General features: G+C 42.6%; 1 protein-coding gene across 10 annotated transcripts in view; it reads left to right on the forward strand.

Moving 5' to 3' along the window:
- The first annotated feature begins 958 nt into the window (after nucleotides 1–958).
- Nucleotides 959–18,969, forward strand: part of si:ch211-272n13.3 (ankyrin repeat domain-containing protein 26) — an 83,716-nt gene continuing 65,705 nt past the window's right edge. For 6 of the 10 annotated variants that reach the window (XR_010464766.1, XM_065022753.1, XM_065022756.1 and 3 more), the window contains exon 1: nucleotides 17,331–18,805. Coding sequence is in view for 9 of the 10 variants with exons in the window: in XM_065022753.1 (XP_064878825.1) it covers nucleotides 17,417–18,805 (1,389 nt within the window). In the remaining variant the exon portion in view is untranslated. The other 4 variants (XM_065022757.1, XM_065022762.1, XM_065022758.1 and 1 more) reach the window with 3 other exon arrangements.

Genomic DNA, 18,969 nt, shown 5'->3' on the forward strand with positions numbered 1-18,969 from the left:
ACGGGCTACAGTGCATAACTCAGAATCCTCATATAGCTCATCTGAACAAAGTTGTTCTGACAAGAGAGCACATTTTCTATGCCTAGCGAAATTGCGCCTCAATTAGCTAATTATTATAGATGTATCCAAATAAATGTCCCTAGAAAACAGTTTAAACAAATGCAGCTATTTTGTTGTTATTCTGGCTGCACTGTTTGACGTGACTGTAAATTAGTCATAGTTGGCTCGTTATGCCAATGGAACGTTTTGAATTGAACGACTGAGTCGCATCCATATTCTCAGAACGACTGGGACTCCACTCTGGCAACTGAACCGATAAAACGATTGACCAGCCGAGTTGGGTAGTAAAACCCCAGATTTTCATCGGGAATATACTGTAAGGAAACAGGCAGGGTGTAGGTCTAGGGTGTACCTTCTAGACCTAAATCCAGCGCGCTATCGACTGTGCTGCAATAGAATGCTCGAGCGGCAGAGTCGATATCCGCGTTTATAAACCCAGGGTCGATACAATATCTTGTGGAAGGATTAAATAGTATGAAAGTAATCAAAATAATTTTTTAAATTAAAATATGTGAATCATTATTTCAATATGTTGGTAACCCGTTGTATAAAAGTGATAATGCCCTCGAAGCCGGTGTTTGGAGGATATATTGGCACGGTAAGAACACGGGCATTATCAACCAAACAGAAAGAAAGGCGGGATCTAGAAAGCCTTCCGTGCCGCTTTGTGGACGAGGACTCTCATTGTTTAGGGCGGAGAGACACGTAAAATGTTGTCAGTTTATCCATAATCTTTGGTGCTTCTGCTCATTTAGGCGGCACGATCTCGATAAACAGGCGCCTTGGTAGAGCATCTATCTGACATCACACAATCACGAATGCTCAACCAATCACCCGACGAGAAACTATGTCAAGAAACATGGGTATTCATGATTTTGTACAGTAGGTGGCGTTGTATGCAACTTTCAGTTGGCTGCGGTCCGCCAACCTGATCCCGAAGAAGAAGCAGCTGGCAGCAGGAGCGATCAACAGGTCATTTTGTTTCTATCAGCTAGCTAACTATCTAAATTAGACCTATTTTCTGCATGTACATTTTGTAGTAAAATTAATTATAGCTACCATGCGACAGCCAAGATAGCGCGCAGGGCAGTCTGCTAACTAAATACACATTAGCTAACCAGAAACTGCCTAGCTAGCTACGGTAGACATAACGTTACATTTTTACAATCGCTTCTCTGTAGGAACTAGCTAACGTTAGCTTGTTAATTGTAGGTTGTTTAGCTACCTTATTAGCGCAAAACAATAATGTAATTTAGTGATTTAGTTTGGGACCAACTACCGGATTAATCTAACATGTTTTGCTTTGCCTGTGCTGACTGTTACAAATTTAAAAGTCGCGGTTGCTTCACGTTTGGGAGGTGACGAAGTTGGCTGCGATTACGGTTTACTAACACGTTAATGATAGTTTGCATAGTTAACTAGTGTAACTAGCCAGCTGAATTGCTTCTTTAGACTCCAGGAAAAAAAATGTGAATCGGTTTTTACTTGATTGAATATGTTATTATGGGTTAACTGTATGAATCGACTTGAAATGGCTAGATATGTAATATTTGCTCATATGAAATGAACAATAATATTAGAATTTGAACGTAACGTTATTTGTTTTTCTGATACTTGTTACTGATATTTGTGGGTATCCGCCTTGGTAACAGACTGGATCAACGTTTCTTCCTGACTGTACTGACAGTGAGCGAGTGAGCCAACCAAAATAACATCGGTTCTAGTGAATTATCTTCCTGCAAGCCATGCTCTGTTAATATGGCTTAATGCCGGTTGAAACATGTTATATTAATATTGGTGTTTTGACATTCTACTAAAGTTACTAGTCAAGGTAAGGACGGATCTATATGCTTGATCTGTCAACGTGTGTGAGCGTGTGTAACCACAATCTTATAGCCAGCTGTTAGCTAACGTTAGCTAGCTAGCCTTGGTTATAGAATATATCAACTGTGTTGTTGTGCATGATGCCATTATCGTATTATTTTAGCAGTACATTATTTGTCATGGCCAATGTGTACTACGATCTCCTGTCAATCGTATGCAGCATACGAATAAGCATAATCTGAAGACCAATATGGTGACCTATTAATGATTACCCATGCACCAAAAATCGCCATGGCTTTTTAGCTGCTAATTGATCCGAAATGTACTGTAGCTATATACACAGTACGTTTGATGCGAGTTCCTCGTCTCAGTCTTTGTAACGGCGATGGTGCAGCAGCAACCTTCTCTCGACTTTGACATGACTTAATCCGATTTGCTGTGCTTTATTTTTAGGGATGGGAAAGACACATGCTGTGGTGATCCTCAGGCGCACCTCAGTGTCAGGTAGTGAAGGCCAAAGGCAATGCAGTCTGCTATCTGTCATCTGGGCATCCACCATATACAATGAAGAAGATATTCAACTTCACCAAGAAAAAGAAAGGATTCTCACCTAACACCTCAGACACTGGGAGTGTGCTGTCTGTGGGATATGACTTGAAGGAGAAGGACCTTGGAAAGGTACACAAGGCTGCTTATGGGGGTGACTTGGCCAAACTGAAGCATCTGGCCAAGAAGAATGACATCAATCAGCTTGATAAGGAGAACAGGTATGAAAGATGAGACTATTACCAGTTAGTAGCTGGTATTGCCACTGTTACTTTCTGAGGTCTGCACTTAGACAGTCCTTGTGTAATGTACTGTATGTGTGACAAGTGTTGGAGTATGACTTCTCCAGTCTCTACCAACCTGTGATAGACTACCGTTCTTTCCAGGGCAGGGGGTGCACTTGTGGATCAAGGTACTTTGCGCCACAGATACCGGATGAGGCTACTTAGACTACTTACTCATACTGCCACCCTATTTTAGTTGGCTAGCTTTAGAAAACCCTTTCTGTCACTGTCCTTAAACTTACTTCTATCCATGTCCCTGTGCTTGCAGCACAGTTTATCCTTTATATCCTTTATATGCTATTTTTGACCTTTTAAAGTTCATGAACAGTCAAAATCATGTTTTTGATGAAATTGGATGATATTTGAATAAAACCAAATCAAAGTATGATGGCCAAAATATGAAAATGTACTGTTGCTTCTACATTGAGTGTGCAAAGCTGTCATCAAGGCAAAGGGTGACTACTTTAAAGAATCTCAAATATAAAAACATCAAAAGTGAAGAGGCGACTCCGGGATGCTGGCATTCTAGGCAGAGTTGCAAAGATAAAGCTGTATCTCAGACTGGCCAATAAAAATAACGTTGACAAACGGGCAAAAGAACACACACTGGAAAGAGGAACTCTGCCTAGAAGGCCAGCATCCCGGAGTCGCCTCTTCACTGTTGACGTTGAGACTGGTGTTTTGCGGGTACTATTTAATGGCGCTGCCAGTTGAGGACTTGAGGCGTCTGTTTCTCAAACTAAACACTAACGTACTTGTCCTCTTGCTCAGTTGTGCACCGGGGCCTCCCACTCCTCTTTCTATTCTGATTAGAGCTTGCGCTGTTCTGTGAAGGGAGGAGTACACAACGCTGTACGAGATCTTCAGTTTCTTTGCAATTTCTTGCATGGAATAGCTTTAATTTCTCAGAGTAAGAATAGAGTGACGTTTTTTGTCATTTTAATTGACTTTTTTGTGTGTTTCTTTCAAAAACAAGGACATTTCTAAGTGACCCCAAACTTTTGAACAGTTGTGTGTGTATGTGTGGTGTAGCCTAAGTGTAGCTACAAATCAAGCTGGAGTGATAACATTTCGTGGCTTTTGCAGGGCTCCAAACTAATATTTTCCCCTACTTTTTCAGTAGGTGGCACCAGCCCAAATTCTGGTGGCACACCAAAAAGTAAAAAATCTGCAGCGTCGCACAATATAATACATTTTAGTCATCTTATAAAGTCATTATAGTCATTCATAATGCTTTATTTAGAAGTGTAATAGACTTTTGATATTTATTTATGTATTGAATATCATGTCCAAGCAGAAGTGCATGATTCAAAATAGTTTAATATGCGACCTAATCCAGTGATTGTCTTGAATTTTGGGTTGACAATTAGGCTGTTTTTATTTCATGGTCAAAATTGGGCTCCAGAATTTTCAGATTTTTTTGGTTAAATATATTTATTTTCCTTCATCTTTATGATCACTAATAATATTTATAGGCCTAATTCAATTGGTGCTAATTCACCACTTTAGGAAGTGGAAACAACACATTAGCTAGGTTGTTTACTCTAAATATAATACTTACTCTTACTACTCTCTTTATGTAGTTTTGTGGTGTCTCTTGTCGAGATGTGTGTTTTGTCCTATATTTTTATGACATTTTTATTTTTAATCCCAGTCCCCGTCCACGCAGGAGACCTTTTGCCTTCTGGTAGGCTGTCATTGTAAATAATAATTTGTTCTTACTTGCCTAGTTAAATTAGAAAGTTATAAACTGCTAGTAGCCATGTAATATCCTAAAAAAAACTTTGCAATAAGACCTAGTACACTCGCGATTGCCGATGTGCAATTTCGTATTTGAAAGCCATATCAAATATCTCGATTGTAAATCAGTGTGGTTTGAGCTCAATATATTTATACCTACACAAAGCTGAGACCCTCCTTTTTAATATGGACTTTTAGTAGTTTTTCCCCTTGGAATTACATTTTGAAATGTTATGCAATCACGAGGGGGAGAGAGAGTGTGAGGGACAACGAAACAGGCATGCACAGTGGCAGGACAGAAACTTTTATTACAGGAATCATAATGCACTTTACTGTTGAACAAATTCAAGGTTTTATCCTCTTAATAATAAGTTGTTTTGATTTGATGGGGACCAGGTAGAATGTGCAGCTCGCACCAGTGCAACCGGAAATTGTGATGTAATGACTTGAAATGGAGGGCCAAAGGACTGTTTGCCACTTATGTCACCCTTGTTCACATTTCAGAACAGCACTTCACATTGCCTGTGCCAATGGACATACAGACGTGGTCCAGTTCCTGGTTGAGAGCAAAGCCAAGCTCAACCTATGCGACAATCAAAACAGATCCCCGTTGATGAAGGTACTGTGTCCTATTTTTGCTTTGTCAGTGGGTGGAATTATCCATCATTTTCAAAAAGATTTGAGGATGGAATATGATAGTTGATTGGCCATCTCAGTTTAGACATGTTGCTGAGATGATAGGCTTATGTGTAGCCTAATTCTTTTGTATTACCTGTGAGTCTTCCATATACATTTACACCTGGGTGGTATTCATTAGGTCAGACTGGGAAGTGAATCCTTCCTTTCAAGCACAATTTGATATGCATTTAGTTACAGTGCGCTCAGAAAGTATTCACACCTGTTGACTTGTTCCACATTTTGTTTAATTTAAAATTGAGTCACTACAAAGATACAGGTGTCCTTCCTAACTCAGTTGCCGGAGAGGAAGGAAACCTCCCATGAATTTCACCATGAGGCCAATGGTGACTTTTTAAAACAGTTACAGAGTTTAATGGCTGTGGTGGGAGAGAACTGAGGATGGATCAACAACATTATAGTTACTCCACAATGCTAACTAATTGACAGAGTGAAAAGAAGGAAGCCTGTACAGAATACAAATATCCCAAAACATGCATCCTGTTTGCAGCAAGGCAAAATAAATGTGGCAAAGCAATTCACTTTTTGTCCTAAATACATAGTGTAATGTTTGGGGCAAATCCAATACAGCACATTAATGAGTACCGCTCTCCATATTTTCAAAGTGGTGGCAGCATCATTTTGTGCGTGTTCTTGTAATTGTTCAGGACTATAGAGTTTTTCAGGATAAAAAAAGAAACGGAATGGAACTAAGCACAGACAAATCCTAGAGGAAAACCTGAATGTCTGCTTTCCAACAGACATTGGGAGATGAGTTCACCTTTCAGCAGGACAATAACCTAAAAAGCCAAGTCTACACTGGAGCTGCTTACCAAGAAGACAGTGAATGTTCCTGAGTGGCCGAGTTACAGTTATGACTTACATCAAATTTTATTTGTCACATACACATATTTAGCAGATGTAATTGCAGGTGTAGTGAAATGCTTGTGTTCCAAGCTCCAAAAGTGCAGTAGTATCTAACAACACACAACAATACCGAAATTTAGATGTAAAATAATGGAATTTAGAAATATATAAATATTAGGGTGATCAATGTCGGAGTGGCATTGACTAAATACTGTAGAAAAGAATACGGTATATACAGTTGAAGTCGGAAGTTTGCATACACCTTAGCAAAATGCATTTAAACTCAGTTTTTCACAATTCCTGACTTTTAATCCTAGTAAAAATTCCCTTTCTTAGGTCAGTTAGGATCACCACTTTATTTTAAGAATATGAAATGTCAGAATAATAGTAGAGTTTTATTTGAGCTTTTATTTCTTTCATCACATTCCCAGTGGGTCAGAAGTTTACTCAGTATTTATTAGCGTTGCCTTTAAATTGTTTAACTTGGGTCAAAAGTTTCGGGTAATCTTCCACACGCTTCCCACAATAACTTTAGTGAATTTTGGCCCATTCCTCCTGATATAGCTGGTGTAACTGAGTCAGGTTGTAGGCCTCAACGTGATCAAGATAAAGGAGATGATTGTGGACTACAGGAAAAGGAGGCCCGTGCACGCCCCCATTCTCATTGACAGGGCTGTAGTAGAGCAGATTGAGAGCTTCAAGTTCCTTAGGGTCCACATCACCAGCAAACTATCATGGTCCAAGCACACCAAGACAGTCGTGAAGAGGGCACAAAACCTATTCACCCTCAGGAGACTGAAAAGATTTGGCATGGGTTCTCAGATCCTCAAATGGTTCTACAGCTGCAACATTGAGAGCATCCTGGCTGGTTGCATCACTGCCTGCTATGGCACCTGCTTGGCCTCTGACCTCAAGGCACTACAGAGGGTAGTGCGTACTGCCCAGTACATCACTGGGGCCAAGCTTCCTGCCATCCAGGACCTCTATACCAGGCGGTGTCGGAGGAAGGCCCTAAAATTTGCCAAAGACTCCAGCCACCCTAGTCTCTGCTACTGCACGGCAAGCGGCACCGGAGCGCCAAGTCTAGGTCCGAGAGGTTTCTAAAAGGCTTCTACCCCCAAGCCATAAGACTCCTGAACAGCTAAGCAAATGGCTACCTAGACTACCCCCCCCCCCCTTTACGCTGCCGCTACTCTCTGTTATTACCTATGCGTATATCTATGTATCTTCCTAAATTGTAAAGTGTTCTATCCTGTATGGACGTTGTTTTTTGAACAGTAACAGTTTCAACATTTTTACATGCTGTGCCACAAGTGTATTAGCCTCCCACTCATGCTACAAAGAAGTTAACATGATGCAGCCCAGACTCCCATTGCAAGCTAGCAATGATTAAGTGGAGCAGGCACGGTGCTTACTATAATAAAGGGTCTGCTGAGCTGATAGACAGGCGTGATCTGTGAGACACATTTGACTGAAGTAACAAATTCTAGTACCGAACAGTTTTTAATATCCTGGTATCGAAAAAGTACCAACGTTTCGGTATACTGAGCAGCACTATTTGTTAGGTAATTTGATTGTCAATTTATTTATAATTAGATACATGCAGCTTCTCTTCTGTCCTTACTTGATGCTCTACAATACTGATAAAGCCTTGCTCACCAGAATGTCATATATCCATAGAGCGAATGCATCATCAACAATATAGTTAACATCTGTAAAGTTTTCTCTTTAATTTCTGCTTCCCTCGAAGAGTGGTAATGGCAGCTGCAATTTGATAAATTGTATCACTATAATCTTCAACTTGTCCATCTACCTTTACATTTTGCAAAACTCTTGCAATGGCAAACGTTGTGTATTGTTGCAGATAGAAATGTCATGAATGGAACTGATGTGATTCCTAATTCTATATGTCAGAGTGATGTTTTTTGTGCATAACATCTTAATGTTCCTCTCCTCCGTACCCCTGGCAGGCAGTGCAGTGCCAGCAGGAACGCTGCGTGGCCACGCTGCTGGAGCATGATGCCGAACCTAATCTGGTGGACATCAACGGCAACACGGCCCTGCACCTGGCCTCCTGCATACCTGCCTTCTCCACCGCTATGCTGCTGCTGGAGCACGAGGCCAATGTCAACGCCCAGAACAAGGTGAGCCGTGGGTCCATAAGTGACAATATGGTGGTAGCTCCAACTTGTAGTAGGAGCAATATGGTGGTAGCTCCATCTTGCACTATGGTAGGCCAGGTTGAATTGTCTCCCTATTGGTTACACCAGAAGTGCCAAACTCAATTATTTTAGGGCTGAGCATCTGCAGGTTTTCGTGCCTCCCTTGTACTTAATCTACTAGTTAGGAATTCCCCTCATCTGGTTGTCTAGATCTTAATTTTGGACACATTTTAAAGGAAATAATAAAAACCAGAAGACACACAGGAACGGCCCTGCAGGATTTGAGTTTGACACCCCTGGCTTACACCAACCCAATCCTACAGATGAGTCAATTTGTTGCTCACAGATCCTCTAGCACCACTCAGGACTGTCACTGCTCAGGCACTGGTCCGAGAGAGAGATCTTAACAAGGCCCCAGATTGCTGAAGAGTAATCCTGACTCATAGGTTGATAGAGAAAGAGGATGAAGCTGAGGGTAGGAGAGCTGTTACTGTGGTACAAAAATGACTAAGCTATGTGGATATACAAGATATTTGACAATGCATGTTTGGATGATCTTGCAGGAGGGATACTCCCCTCTGACTATGGCAGTGAAGGAGAATCATGCCGAGATGGCAGAGTTCCTCCTCAAGGAGGGGGCTGACGTCAACACTAAGGACCAGGGACACAGGTGGGTTTGTGTGATGCTTTTAAAGAACAAATCCATTTTCCTGAGATGGAGAGATCTGGTTGAATAGTAAACAAATAAATTATATAAAATAAATTCATTATTTGACCAATTTTTAAAAACACAACCACAATGTGGATACAATGCATTTAAGCATTTGTCGAGGATGACCCAAAGAAGTTAAATGTAAAAGTAGGTGGACACCTGCTCGTCGAACATCTCATTCCAAAAATCAATGTCATTAATATGGAGTTGGTCCCCCCTTTTGCTGCTATAACAGCCTCCTCTTCTGGGAAGGCTTTCCACTAGATGTTGGAACATTGCTGTGGTGCCTTGCTTCCATTCAGCCACAAGCATTAGTGAGGTCTGGCACTGATGTTGGGCCATTAGGCCTGGCTCGCAGTCGCTGTTCCAATTAATCCCAAAGGTGTTCGATGGGGTTGACGTTAGGGCTCTGTGCAGGCCAGTCAAGTTCTTCCACACTGATCTCAACAAACCATTTCTGTATGGACCTCTCTTGTGAACGAACAGGGGCATCCTGAAGCAGGAAAGGGCCTTCCCCAAACTGTTGCCAAAGAGTTGGAAGCACAGATTTGTCTAGAATGTCATTGTATGCTGTAGCGTTAAGATTCGCCTTCACTGGCACTATGAAAAACAGCCCCAGACAATTATTCCTCCTCCACCAAACTTTACTGTTGGCATTATGCATTTGGGCAGGTAGCTTTCTCCTAACATCCGCCAAACCAAGATTTGTCTGTCGGACTGCCAGATGGTGATGCGTGATTCATCACTCCAGAAAACGCGTTTCCACTGCGTGGTGAGCTTTACACTCCTCCAGCCGAGGCTTAGCATTGCCCATGGTGATCTTATGCATGGAAACCAATTTTATAAAGTTTTCGACAAACAGTTATTGTGCTTACATAGCTTCCAGAGGCAGTTTGGAACTCGGTAGTGAGTGTTGCAGCCCGAGGACAGTCAATTTCTAAAAGCTACGCGCTTCTGCATTCGGCAGTCCTGTTCTGTGAGCTTGTGTGGCCTACCACTTCGTGGCTTAGCTGTTGTTGCTCCTAGACCTTTCCACTTCACAATAACACTTACAGCTGACCGGGGCAGCACTAACAAGGCAGAAATTTGACAAACTGACTTGTTGGAAAGGTGCTGTACAATGACGGTGCCACGTTGAAAGTCAGAGCTCTTCAGTAAGGCCATTCTACTGCCAATGTTTCTCTATGGAGATTGCATGGCTGTGTGCTCGATTTTAAAGACTTGTCAGCAACCTAAATACATTTGGCCAAACTTCAAACATGTTACACATTCACAGCTAAAAGCTAAATTGCAGTAAAAGTCACAGCCAAAATAATTTAACTGCAAAACACAACACATTTGTTTAGTCCTCCAGATGACAATGGTTGCTGTCCTTGGGAATAGATGGCAGAACTAGCCAGCCAGCATCATTCACTGTCCAATCCGTTTTGGTTGCAACGTGCAAGGCAAGGCGGAGCCAGGCTACATTTTGTCATTGTCTCGCCATCCTCGTTGAGTCGAGTCGGATCAGTCATTACTCTAAACCTTCCCAAGTGATCTCCAGTGGCTGAATGGTCTCCCAGTCCCGGTGTAGCATGCTTCCATTACAGCGCCACGATTCAGCACGAGTCCAGTCTGTCCAAGCCTCCCGACACCTCGGAAGAAATCCCCGGCATGAGCTTCCCAAAGACAGTATGTTCAAATGAAAACCGCATTGGCAAAGCTAGCAGCTATCTTAGCAGTCCAATAGCTCTAATACATTTCCTGCTGCTATTGAAAATAACAGATCCCAGATTTACTTGATCTCTATCTGTCTACCAATAGCTTGCAGAAAAATAATAGAACATAAAAACTAAATATAATAACATTTGCTAGCTCTTAACAGCCCAGCTAGGCTGCCCCCTAGGGCACCATGGCAACTCTTCCTTCTTTCTTCCCTGCCTTGATGTAATCTGTGGTCTGACACACATTATTAGGTGATGGCAAGGGTTCCATTACTTAGCTTTTATCATATCTGTGATTAGGTTACTTCAAGAAAGGGAATGGAATTTTGGAATGCTTGATTCTGATATTGGAGAATGCACAAACCGATATGTGCACGTTTATTTAACCTTCATCTTATGCTACCTTTAGGTCCCCATTGATGATCGCTGCTTGCAATGGACAAATCAGTATGGTGCGGCTACTCCTGCAGTACGACGCAGACATCACCTTAAAGGACAATAATGGATGGTCGTCCGATGACTATGCTGTGATGAATGGACACCACGCGTAAGTACTCAAACTGTCAATTCCTTAGACATGGAATCATGTAGTAACCAAAAAAGTCTTAAACAAATCAAAATATATTTTATATTTGAGATTCTAAAAAGTAGCCACCCTTTGCCTTGATGACAGCTTTGCACACAACAGTCTTGAAGTTCCCACATGCTGAGCACTTGTTGGCTGCTTTTCCTTCACTCCGTGGTCCCACTTATCCCAAACCATCTCAATTGGGTTGAGGTTGGGTGATTGTAGAGGCCAGGTCATCTGATCCATCACTCTCCTTGGTCAAATAACCCTTACACAGCCTGGAGGTGTGTTGGGTCATTGTCCTGTTGAAAAACAAAAGATAGTCCCACTAAGCGCAAACCAGATGGGATGGTGTATCGCTGCAGAATTCTGTGTTAGCCGTGCTGGTTAAGTGTGCCTTGAATAAAAAAAAATCACAGACCGTGTTACCAACAAAGCACCATCACACCACTTCCTCCATGCTTCACGGTGGGAACCACACATGCAGAAATCATACATTCACATACCCTGCGTCTCACAAAGACAGCGGTTGGAAGCAAAAATCTAAGATTAGGATTCGTCAGACCAAAGGACAGATTTCCACCGGACTAATATGCCAAGCGTCACGTCTGGAGGAAACCTGACACCATCCCTACGGTGAAGCATGGTGGTGGCAGCATAATGCTGTGGGGATGTTTTTCAGAGGCAGGGACTAGGAGACTAGTTAGAATCGAGGCAAAGATGAACGGAACAATGTACAGAGGGATCCTTGATGAAAACCTGCTCCAGAGCGCTCAGACTGGGGCGGAGGTTCACCTACCAACAGGAACAACGACCCTAAGCACACAGCCAAGACACTGCAGAGTGGCTTCGGAATAAGTCTCTGAATGTCCTTGAGTGGCCCAGCCAGAGCCCGGACTTGAACCATATCGAACATCTCTGTAGACACCTGAATATAGCTGTGCAGCGACACTCCCCATCCAACCTGATAGAGCTTGATTGGATCTGCAGAGAAGAATAGGAGAAACTCCCCGAATACAGGTGTGCCAAGCTTGTTGCGTCATACCCAAGATGACTCAAGACTCTTCGCTGCCAAAGGTGCTTCAACAAAGTACAGAGTAAAGGGTCTGAATACTTATGTCAAAGTGATATTTAATACATTTTCTAAAATGGCTTAACCTGTTTTTGCTTTGTCATTGTGGGAGATTGTGTGTAAATTGAGGGGGGGGAATAATTTGATAATTTTTGGAATAAGTCAAGGAATATTGTGTAAAAAGTCAAGGGGTCTGAATACTTTCCAAATGCACTATGTACTCTACATGGTCAGCAGTATGTGGATCCCTGCTTGTCAAACATCTTGTTCCAAAATCATGGGCATTTATATGGAGTTGGTCCCCCCCTTTGCTGCTTTAAAACGTCCTAAGGTTAGGGGGCACTATTTTCTCATCCGGATGACAAGTGTGCCCAAAGTAAACTGCCTGTTACTCAGGCCCAGAAGCTAGGATATGCATATAATTGGTAGATTTGGATAGAAAACACTAAAATTATGTCTGAGTTTTATGTCTGAATATACTCCCTGTTCACCCATTATTGCGTGGCCAAGCACGACTCCAAGACCATCATTAAGTTTGCTGACAACACAACAGTGGTAGGCCTGATCACCGACAACGATGAGATGGCCTATAGGGAGAAGGTCAGAGACCTGGCCGGGTGATGCCAGGACAACAACCTATCCCTCAATGTGAGCAACACAAAGGAGCTGAAGGTGGACTATAGGAAAAGGAGGGCGGAACAGGCCCCCATTCTCATCGACAGGGCTGAATTGGAGCAGGTCGATAGTTTCAAGTTCCTTGGTGTCCACATCACCAACAAACTGTCATGGTCCAAACACACAAAGACAGTTGTGAAGATGGCACGACAACACCTTTTCCCCATCAGGAGACTGACATGATTTGGCATGGGTCCCCAGATCCTCAAAAAGTTTGACAGCTGCACCATCAAGAGCATCACCGCCTGGTATGGCAAGTTCTCGGCATCTGACCATAAGGCGCTACAGAGGGTAGTGCGTACGGCCCAGTACATCACTTGGACCAAGCTTTCTGACATCCAGGACCTATATATTAGGTGGTGTCGGAGGAAGGCCCTAAAATTTGCCAAAGACTCCAGCCACCCTAGTCATAGACTGTTCTACATTTACATACATTTGACATTTAAGTCATTTAGCAGACGCTCTTATCCAGAGCGACTTACAAATTGGTGCGTTCACCTTAAGACATCCAGTGGAACAGCCACTTTACAATAGTGCATCTAAATCTTTTAAGGGGGGGGGGGGGGGGGGTGAGAAGGATTACTTTATCCTATCCTAGGTATTCCTGAAAGAGGTGGGGTTTCAGGTGTCTCCGGAAGGTGGTGATTGACTCCGCTGTCCTGGCGTCGTGAGGGAGTTTGTTCCACCATTGGGGGGCCAGAGCAGCGAACAGTTCTCTCTACTACCGCTCGGCAAGCGGTACCAGAGCGCTACGTCTAGGACCAAAAGGCTCCTCAACAGCTTCTACCCCCAAGCCATAAGACAGCTAAACAATTAATCAAATGGCCGCCCGGACTATTTACATTGACACCCCCCCCTTAGTTTTTACACTGCACCTACTCGCTGTTTATTATCTATGCATAGTCACTTTACAAATGACCACGACTGGTTAGTCGTGGTCATTTGTAAAGTGACTATGCATAGATAATAAATACCACTTGGCCCGCACATTAACTTTTTATAGAGGCTCATTATTGATATGTAAGTTTATTACTTTTAGATTATTTATTTTCTACTTTAGTTTATTTAGTTAATGAAACTGTTTCTTGAACTGCATTGTTGGTTAAAGCCTTGTAAGTATTCATTGCATGTGGCAAATAACATTTTATTTGTTGTCCGTTGTCTTTTCTTAGTTGTTTAGCACAGTTAACAGATTTTCTATTCTTGTTCCACCAGCCATATTTTCTCCTTGTTCTGATGTATGCCTGTGATTATGTCTTGTTCTTTTTGTGACTTATGCTGGTGACGAATCCAATTTCCTCTTTGGGGATCAATAAAGTTTATTTAACAGTAGATGCATTTCCAATCCTGTGTCATCCTTGTTTCAGTTGTTCCCATCTCATTATTGAGCATGGCACCAAGAGGAAGTCCATGCCGTCTCCCGCCCACGCCCCTGCCAAAAAGAAGCGAGCTTCCATGTTGTGCAGCCCTTCCGAAGAAGCAGGCTTCTCTCTGGGGGGACCAGCAACTGACAAAGATGGTACATAAAGGATTCCATTTAATCTCATAATGTTACATTGATTTGTGTGTTGTTTACTAATGACTATAATGCAAATGTAAGTTACTGTATGTATTGTCTTCTGTAACAGGTTAAGGCAATGTGCAAATTTTCATGTTCATTTCCATGTTAATATTATTCATTCACCTCGATTGTTTCATTTACCCCTCATGCAATACCACTTGGCTGGATCTAGAGCAAGGAGCGAGTGAAGGAGGGAGAGGTATTGCCAGCAGTGAAAATAGCACAACAAGATCAGACAAACTTGTAAAGCATTGTGTAATTTCAGAGATGATAGGAACGTGTTTGTGAGGCATTTAGGCTAAGTATCTTCTATCTAAGGTCTAACTTTGGTACTTAACTGACTAATTTGTGTTCAGCTAGTGTTGGCCTTCTTGATCCCAACGAGGATAGACATCTGAGCTTGTTGTTCTATACACTTGATTGCAGTGTTTTGTAGTGAGCTTTTCTCCCGGTGGCTTTTTTCATTTAAGATAGTTAGGGTGTGAAAATCTGCAGTGTAAGATTAATCATTTCGTGGTGAAGCTGTAGATGTATGTCTTTTGTTATTTGTGATCATCATCTGATTTGAAATGTTATCACACCTAGAACTGTTGAAAGTGATCCTTGACAATACTAATTTGGCTTACCGTGTTGCAGATGTTGAAGACAATTCGCAAACGGAGTCAATAAGCCGGTAAGCAATGATCATCTTAGCCTCGTTCGACCATCCTTATCTCGTGAGCTTACATTCTGTATCAAGCGCAGTGGTCAGGATGGGGGAACAGGCTACATCTTTGATATAGTAAGTACATTTGCACAACCATGAACCTCATTACTTCTCTCATCAAATTGACTTACATTTTAGGGTGTCAAAAAGTGCGGCAGACGATTCCTGGCCATCCTCAGATGAAGAGGACGAATTGGATATAACCCAAAAGGTCTTTATGATGAATCCATTATTTGCACAACCATCTGTTGATTCATTTTGAGTTTGACTAGCTGTATGATTTTCCTTGTATCTTACAGAAACATCCAAAGCTAAACCTAAAGAATCTGATGAATGCCTCCAAAAAGGGAAAGAATGACGGTAATAATTTAAGTTTGTTCACTTATTAGTAACCCTCTGTTAGTCTGTGGCTGTGTAGTAACTTATCACCCCTGCCCTGTAGCTGTAACCGATCTCGAAAAGCCATGGAGCGGCCCTGAGGCCAAGCGTGAGAGCGAGAACCAAGTCCAGAGAAACCCATCCCTACCCAAGGCTTTCCCACCCAGCAGTGCCCCCCAGCACCTAGTCTCCCCCCCACCCTCTGCCTCCTTTACCTCCAAACCTGCCCAGATGATCTCTACCTGTCTCCAGAGTTCCAGAAAGGTAATGTAGTGTAGCTAACACTGTGTTAACTTGAGCTTCTGTGTGACACCCTTCTCTCTATTCTCTCCCTTTTCTCCTTTTACTCATCCATTAACACATTTACAAGCAGAAGGCGACGGAACGGAGCTGGAGGAGACTCAGGGGAGTGAGCTGCTCTCTGAGCAGCCGTCTGGTAGTCAGGCGAGAGGTAGAGACTCACCTGAGGAAAGCCCTGAGGGAGATAATGAGGATGATGATGATGAAGAGGAGGACGAAGATGATGACGAAGACGATGAAGATTACGAGGAGGAAGATGATGATGACAATGACGATGAGGAGGAAGATGAGGATGATGAAGATGACTATGAAGAAGAGCAGGAAGGCGAAGAGGAGGAAGAGTGTGACGTTGCTGCAACTTCGGTCAAGGCAGAAGGAATTGGAGCAGAGGAAGTGCCCAAAACGTCCAGTGCTGAAGCTGTTGATATTGTTGATGAGGATGATCAAACTATTCCCGGTATTAAGGTCTCTGATACTGTAGTAGCTGATTCAGAACATGTCGATACAGCTGGAGAGATGGGGGCTCCTAAGAATGTTTTCAATGCGGAGCACCAAGCTAATGAGAGAATGGTTCCTGAGATTCTATTTGGAACATCAAACTATGGTATCCCAGCAACTCTAGATGTAGAGGAGGACTGTGTGGTGTCAGCCATCAGGGTAGAGTCCAGGTTTTCAGATGAAGAGGACAGTTTAGGTTATGAGCTAAATGGGACATCAGATCATAAGTTTGTTCCAGAGCCAGGTTTTCCGGCAGTGCCCAAGACTCCCCCACACAGCACAGGAGTTCTTCCATCACAGAGAAACTTAGATGATTCTGATGATGAGGATGAAGAAGGGATTGGTGATGAAGATGCACCTGCAGACTACTGGAGTGATGAAGCAAAGCTTATTGCTGATGATGAAGATATCAGAGAAGCTTTAGATCATACCTCAACTCTTGGGGAGCCAAAAAACACGAGCACAGTTTCTCATGGTGAAACGCATAGGCCAAGTTCTTCAGACAATTCCTTTGATTCCAAAGATGATGATGACATTGCTAAACCAAAGGTAGATAAATGCAAATCCTCATGGTATTCCCATTCAGATGAAAATGATGAAGACAATGGCCCCTCATCCACTAAAGATGATTATGATGAGCTAAATGAGGATTGTGTTCAATCAAAGGTAGATAAATGCAAATCCTCATGGGATTCCACATCAGATGAAAATGATAAAGTCGATGGTGCCTCAACAACTAGAGAAGATGAGATAATTGATGAGATTCCCCATCTTGAAGAGAAGATCTAATATCAGATTTCCAACTAGAACCATCGACCTCCCCCGTGCAAAGCATATCACCAAAGTGCATCTCACTAAAACCAAAGGTAGATGAACCCAAGTCCTTCTGGAATTCTTCATCAGATGACAATGTCAAAAAAGGTGCCTCACACATTAGAGATGGATGTTTAGAGGTTCATGTTTCAGTAGAGGCAGGTAAGTTGTCACCAAGCCTGAGTGTCGCATCACCAAGAATCCGGGCCGAGGACCAACAGTGTTCTGATGATTCATGGGAAGACGAAGATGTGGTAGATGAAGTTGAGGAGATGCCAAATGACGATACCTCTCCAGCAGAGTCTCCAGAACCAGGAGAGAAAAAGGCTGACATTAAAGAATCATTTGATGATGATTTACCAGGAACTGGTGAACAAGTTGAGGATAAAAATATGTATGATGATGATGGTTCGGATGATGATTACTATGTGAATAGGGATGTAGCAGCTACAGGGTCTCCTGAACCCGAAGAAGCCATTGCTCCCAATCAACACAAGACAGATGAGAACTCTCCTCGTAAATGGACAAGCCCTCCATGGTCCCCCAGAAGAGAGATAAAGGACATGGACAATTTGGAGAGAGGGCCTTCAACTCCAAGAGATTTGCTATCACTAATATCCAGGCCTCCGAGTGCAAATGAGCAGAGGTTGACATCAAGAGACTTGCTATCACCAATATCAAGGCCTACGAGTAAAGTATCTAGGCCTGCCATTACAAATGAGCGGAAGTTGACATCAAGAGATTCACGATCACCTATATCCAGGCCTGAGAGTGCAGATGAGCAGAAGTTGAAGCCAAGAGACTCGCGATCACCAATATCCAGGTCTACAAGTGCATTATCCAGACCTACAACTGCAAACGAGATGTTAAGTAAAGGGGCTGATGAACTGGATCTCTCTCAACCCCAAAAGGATGTTGAGTCAGATTCAGTTCCTGTGTCAATGATCGATGATTGGCAGGATGAAAAAGAGATGGCATTATCCTGTCCCTTGTCGTGTGCCATGAGTGACAAAGACAAAGAGAGAAGCGAAGACCCTGACAGCCAATACCAAAAACTGCAATATGCTTTTGCCAGTGGTACTATCAAAGTTCCTGATGAGGGAAACGATTCTGAAGAAATTCTAGGAGAAGAGGACATTGAGAGCATTGGTGAGAACTACGATGTGAAATCGGGTAGACTTCCAGTGACACCAATAAAACATAGTCTTGAGACTCGTAAAATGTTTGGAAATACTTCAAGTGAAGACGAGGCTGCCTCAGACCTTGATTCCGAGGATGACCCAACGCCTGATGCCATGAATGCTGCTCACACTCCAATAGAGGATATAGATGAAATCTCTGACGGACAAGGTGGACTTGACCAGGAGACTATTGACCAGAATGACCCTGGTGAAACTCATGAGGACAAACCTGAGAAGGATGATGTGGAGCTACAGAGTACCCACAGCAAAGACCGTACTTATGTCGCTGCTGTTCAGCAGCATGAGTCTGACATGAGCGATGGATTTTCAGATCAAGAGGAAGAATTGCCTCAAACAGACATTGATGATGTTGATGTTGATTCGCCCTTCGAGGACGAGCCAGAGTACATTGAAAGGGCAACGTTAGAGGTTAGAGACAATGAAGACCCAGTCAAAGGCATCAATCTGTCTATCAAATGGGTAAGAGTTATAGGTGGTGAGTTATAGAACAACAACTAGGCTTTAGGCATGTAGTTCAATGTTTTCTTTTGATTCCTTCAAACACAAACCAATATTATAAACTTAATCATCATCGAAAAGGTGCTTGTTGCAGTTAACAGAGCCTGAACAAATTATTTTCTCCA

This window comes from Oncorhynchus nerka, linkage group LG9a (genome assembly GCF_034236695.1).
Source record: "Oncorhynchus nerka isolate Pitt River linkage group LG9a, Oner_Uvic_2.0, whole genome shotgun sequence".
Classification (NCBI taxonomy): Eukaryota; Metazoa; Chordata; class Actinopteri; order Salmoniformes; family Salmonidae; genus Oncorhynchus; species Oncorhynchus nerka.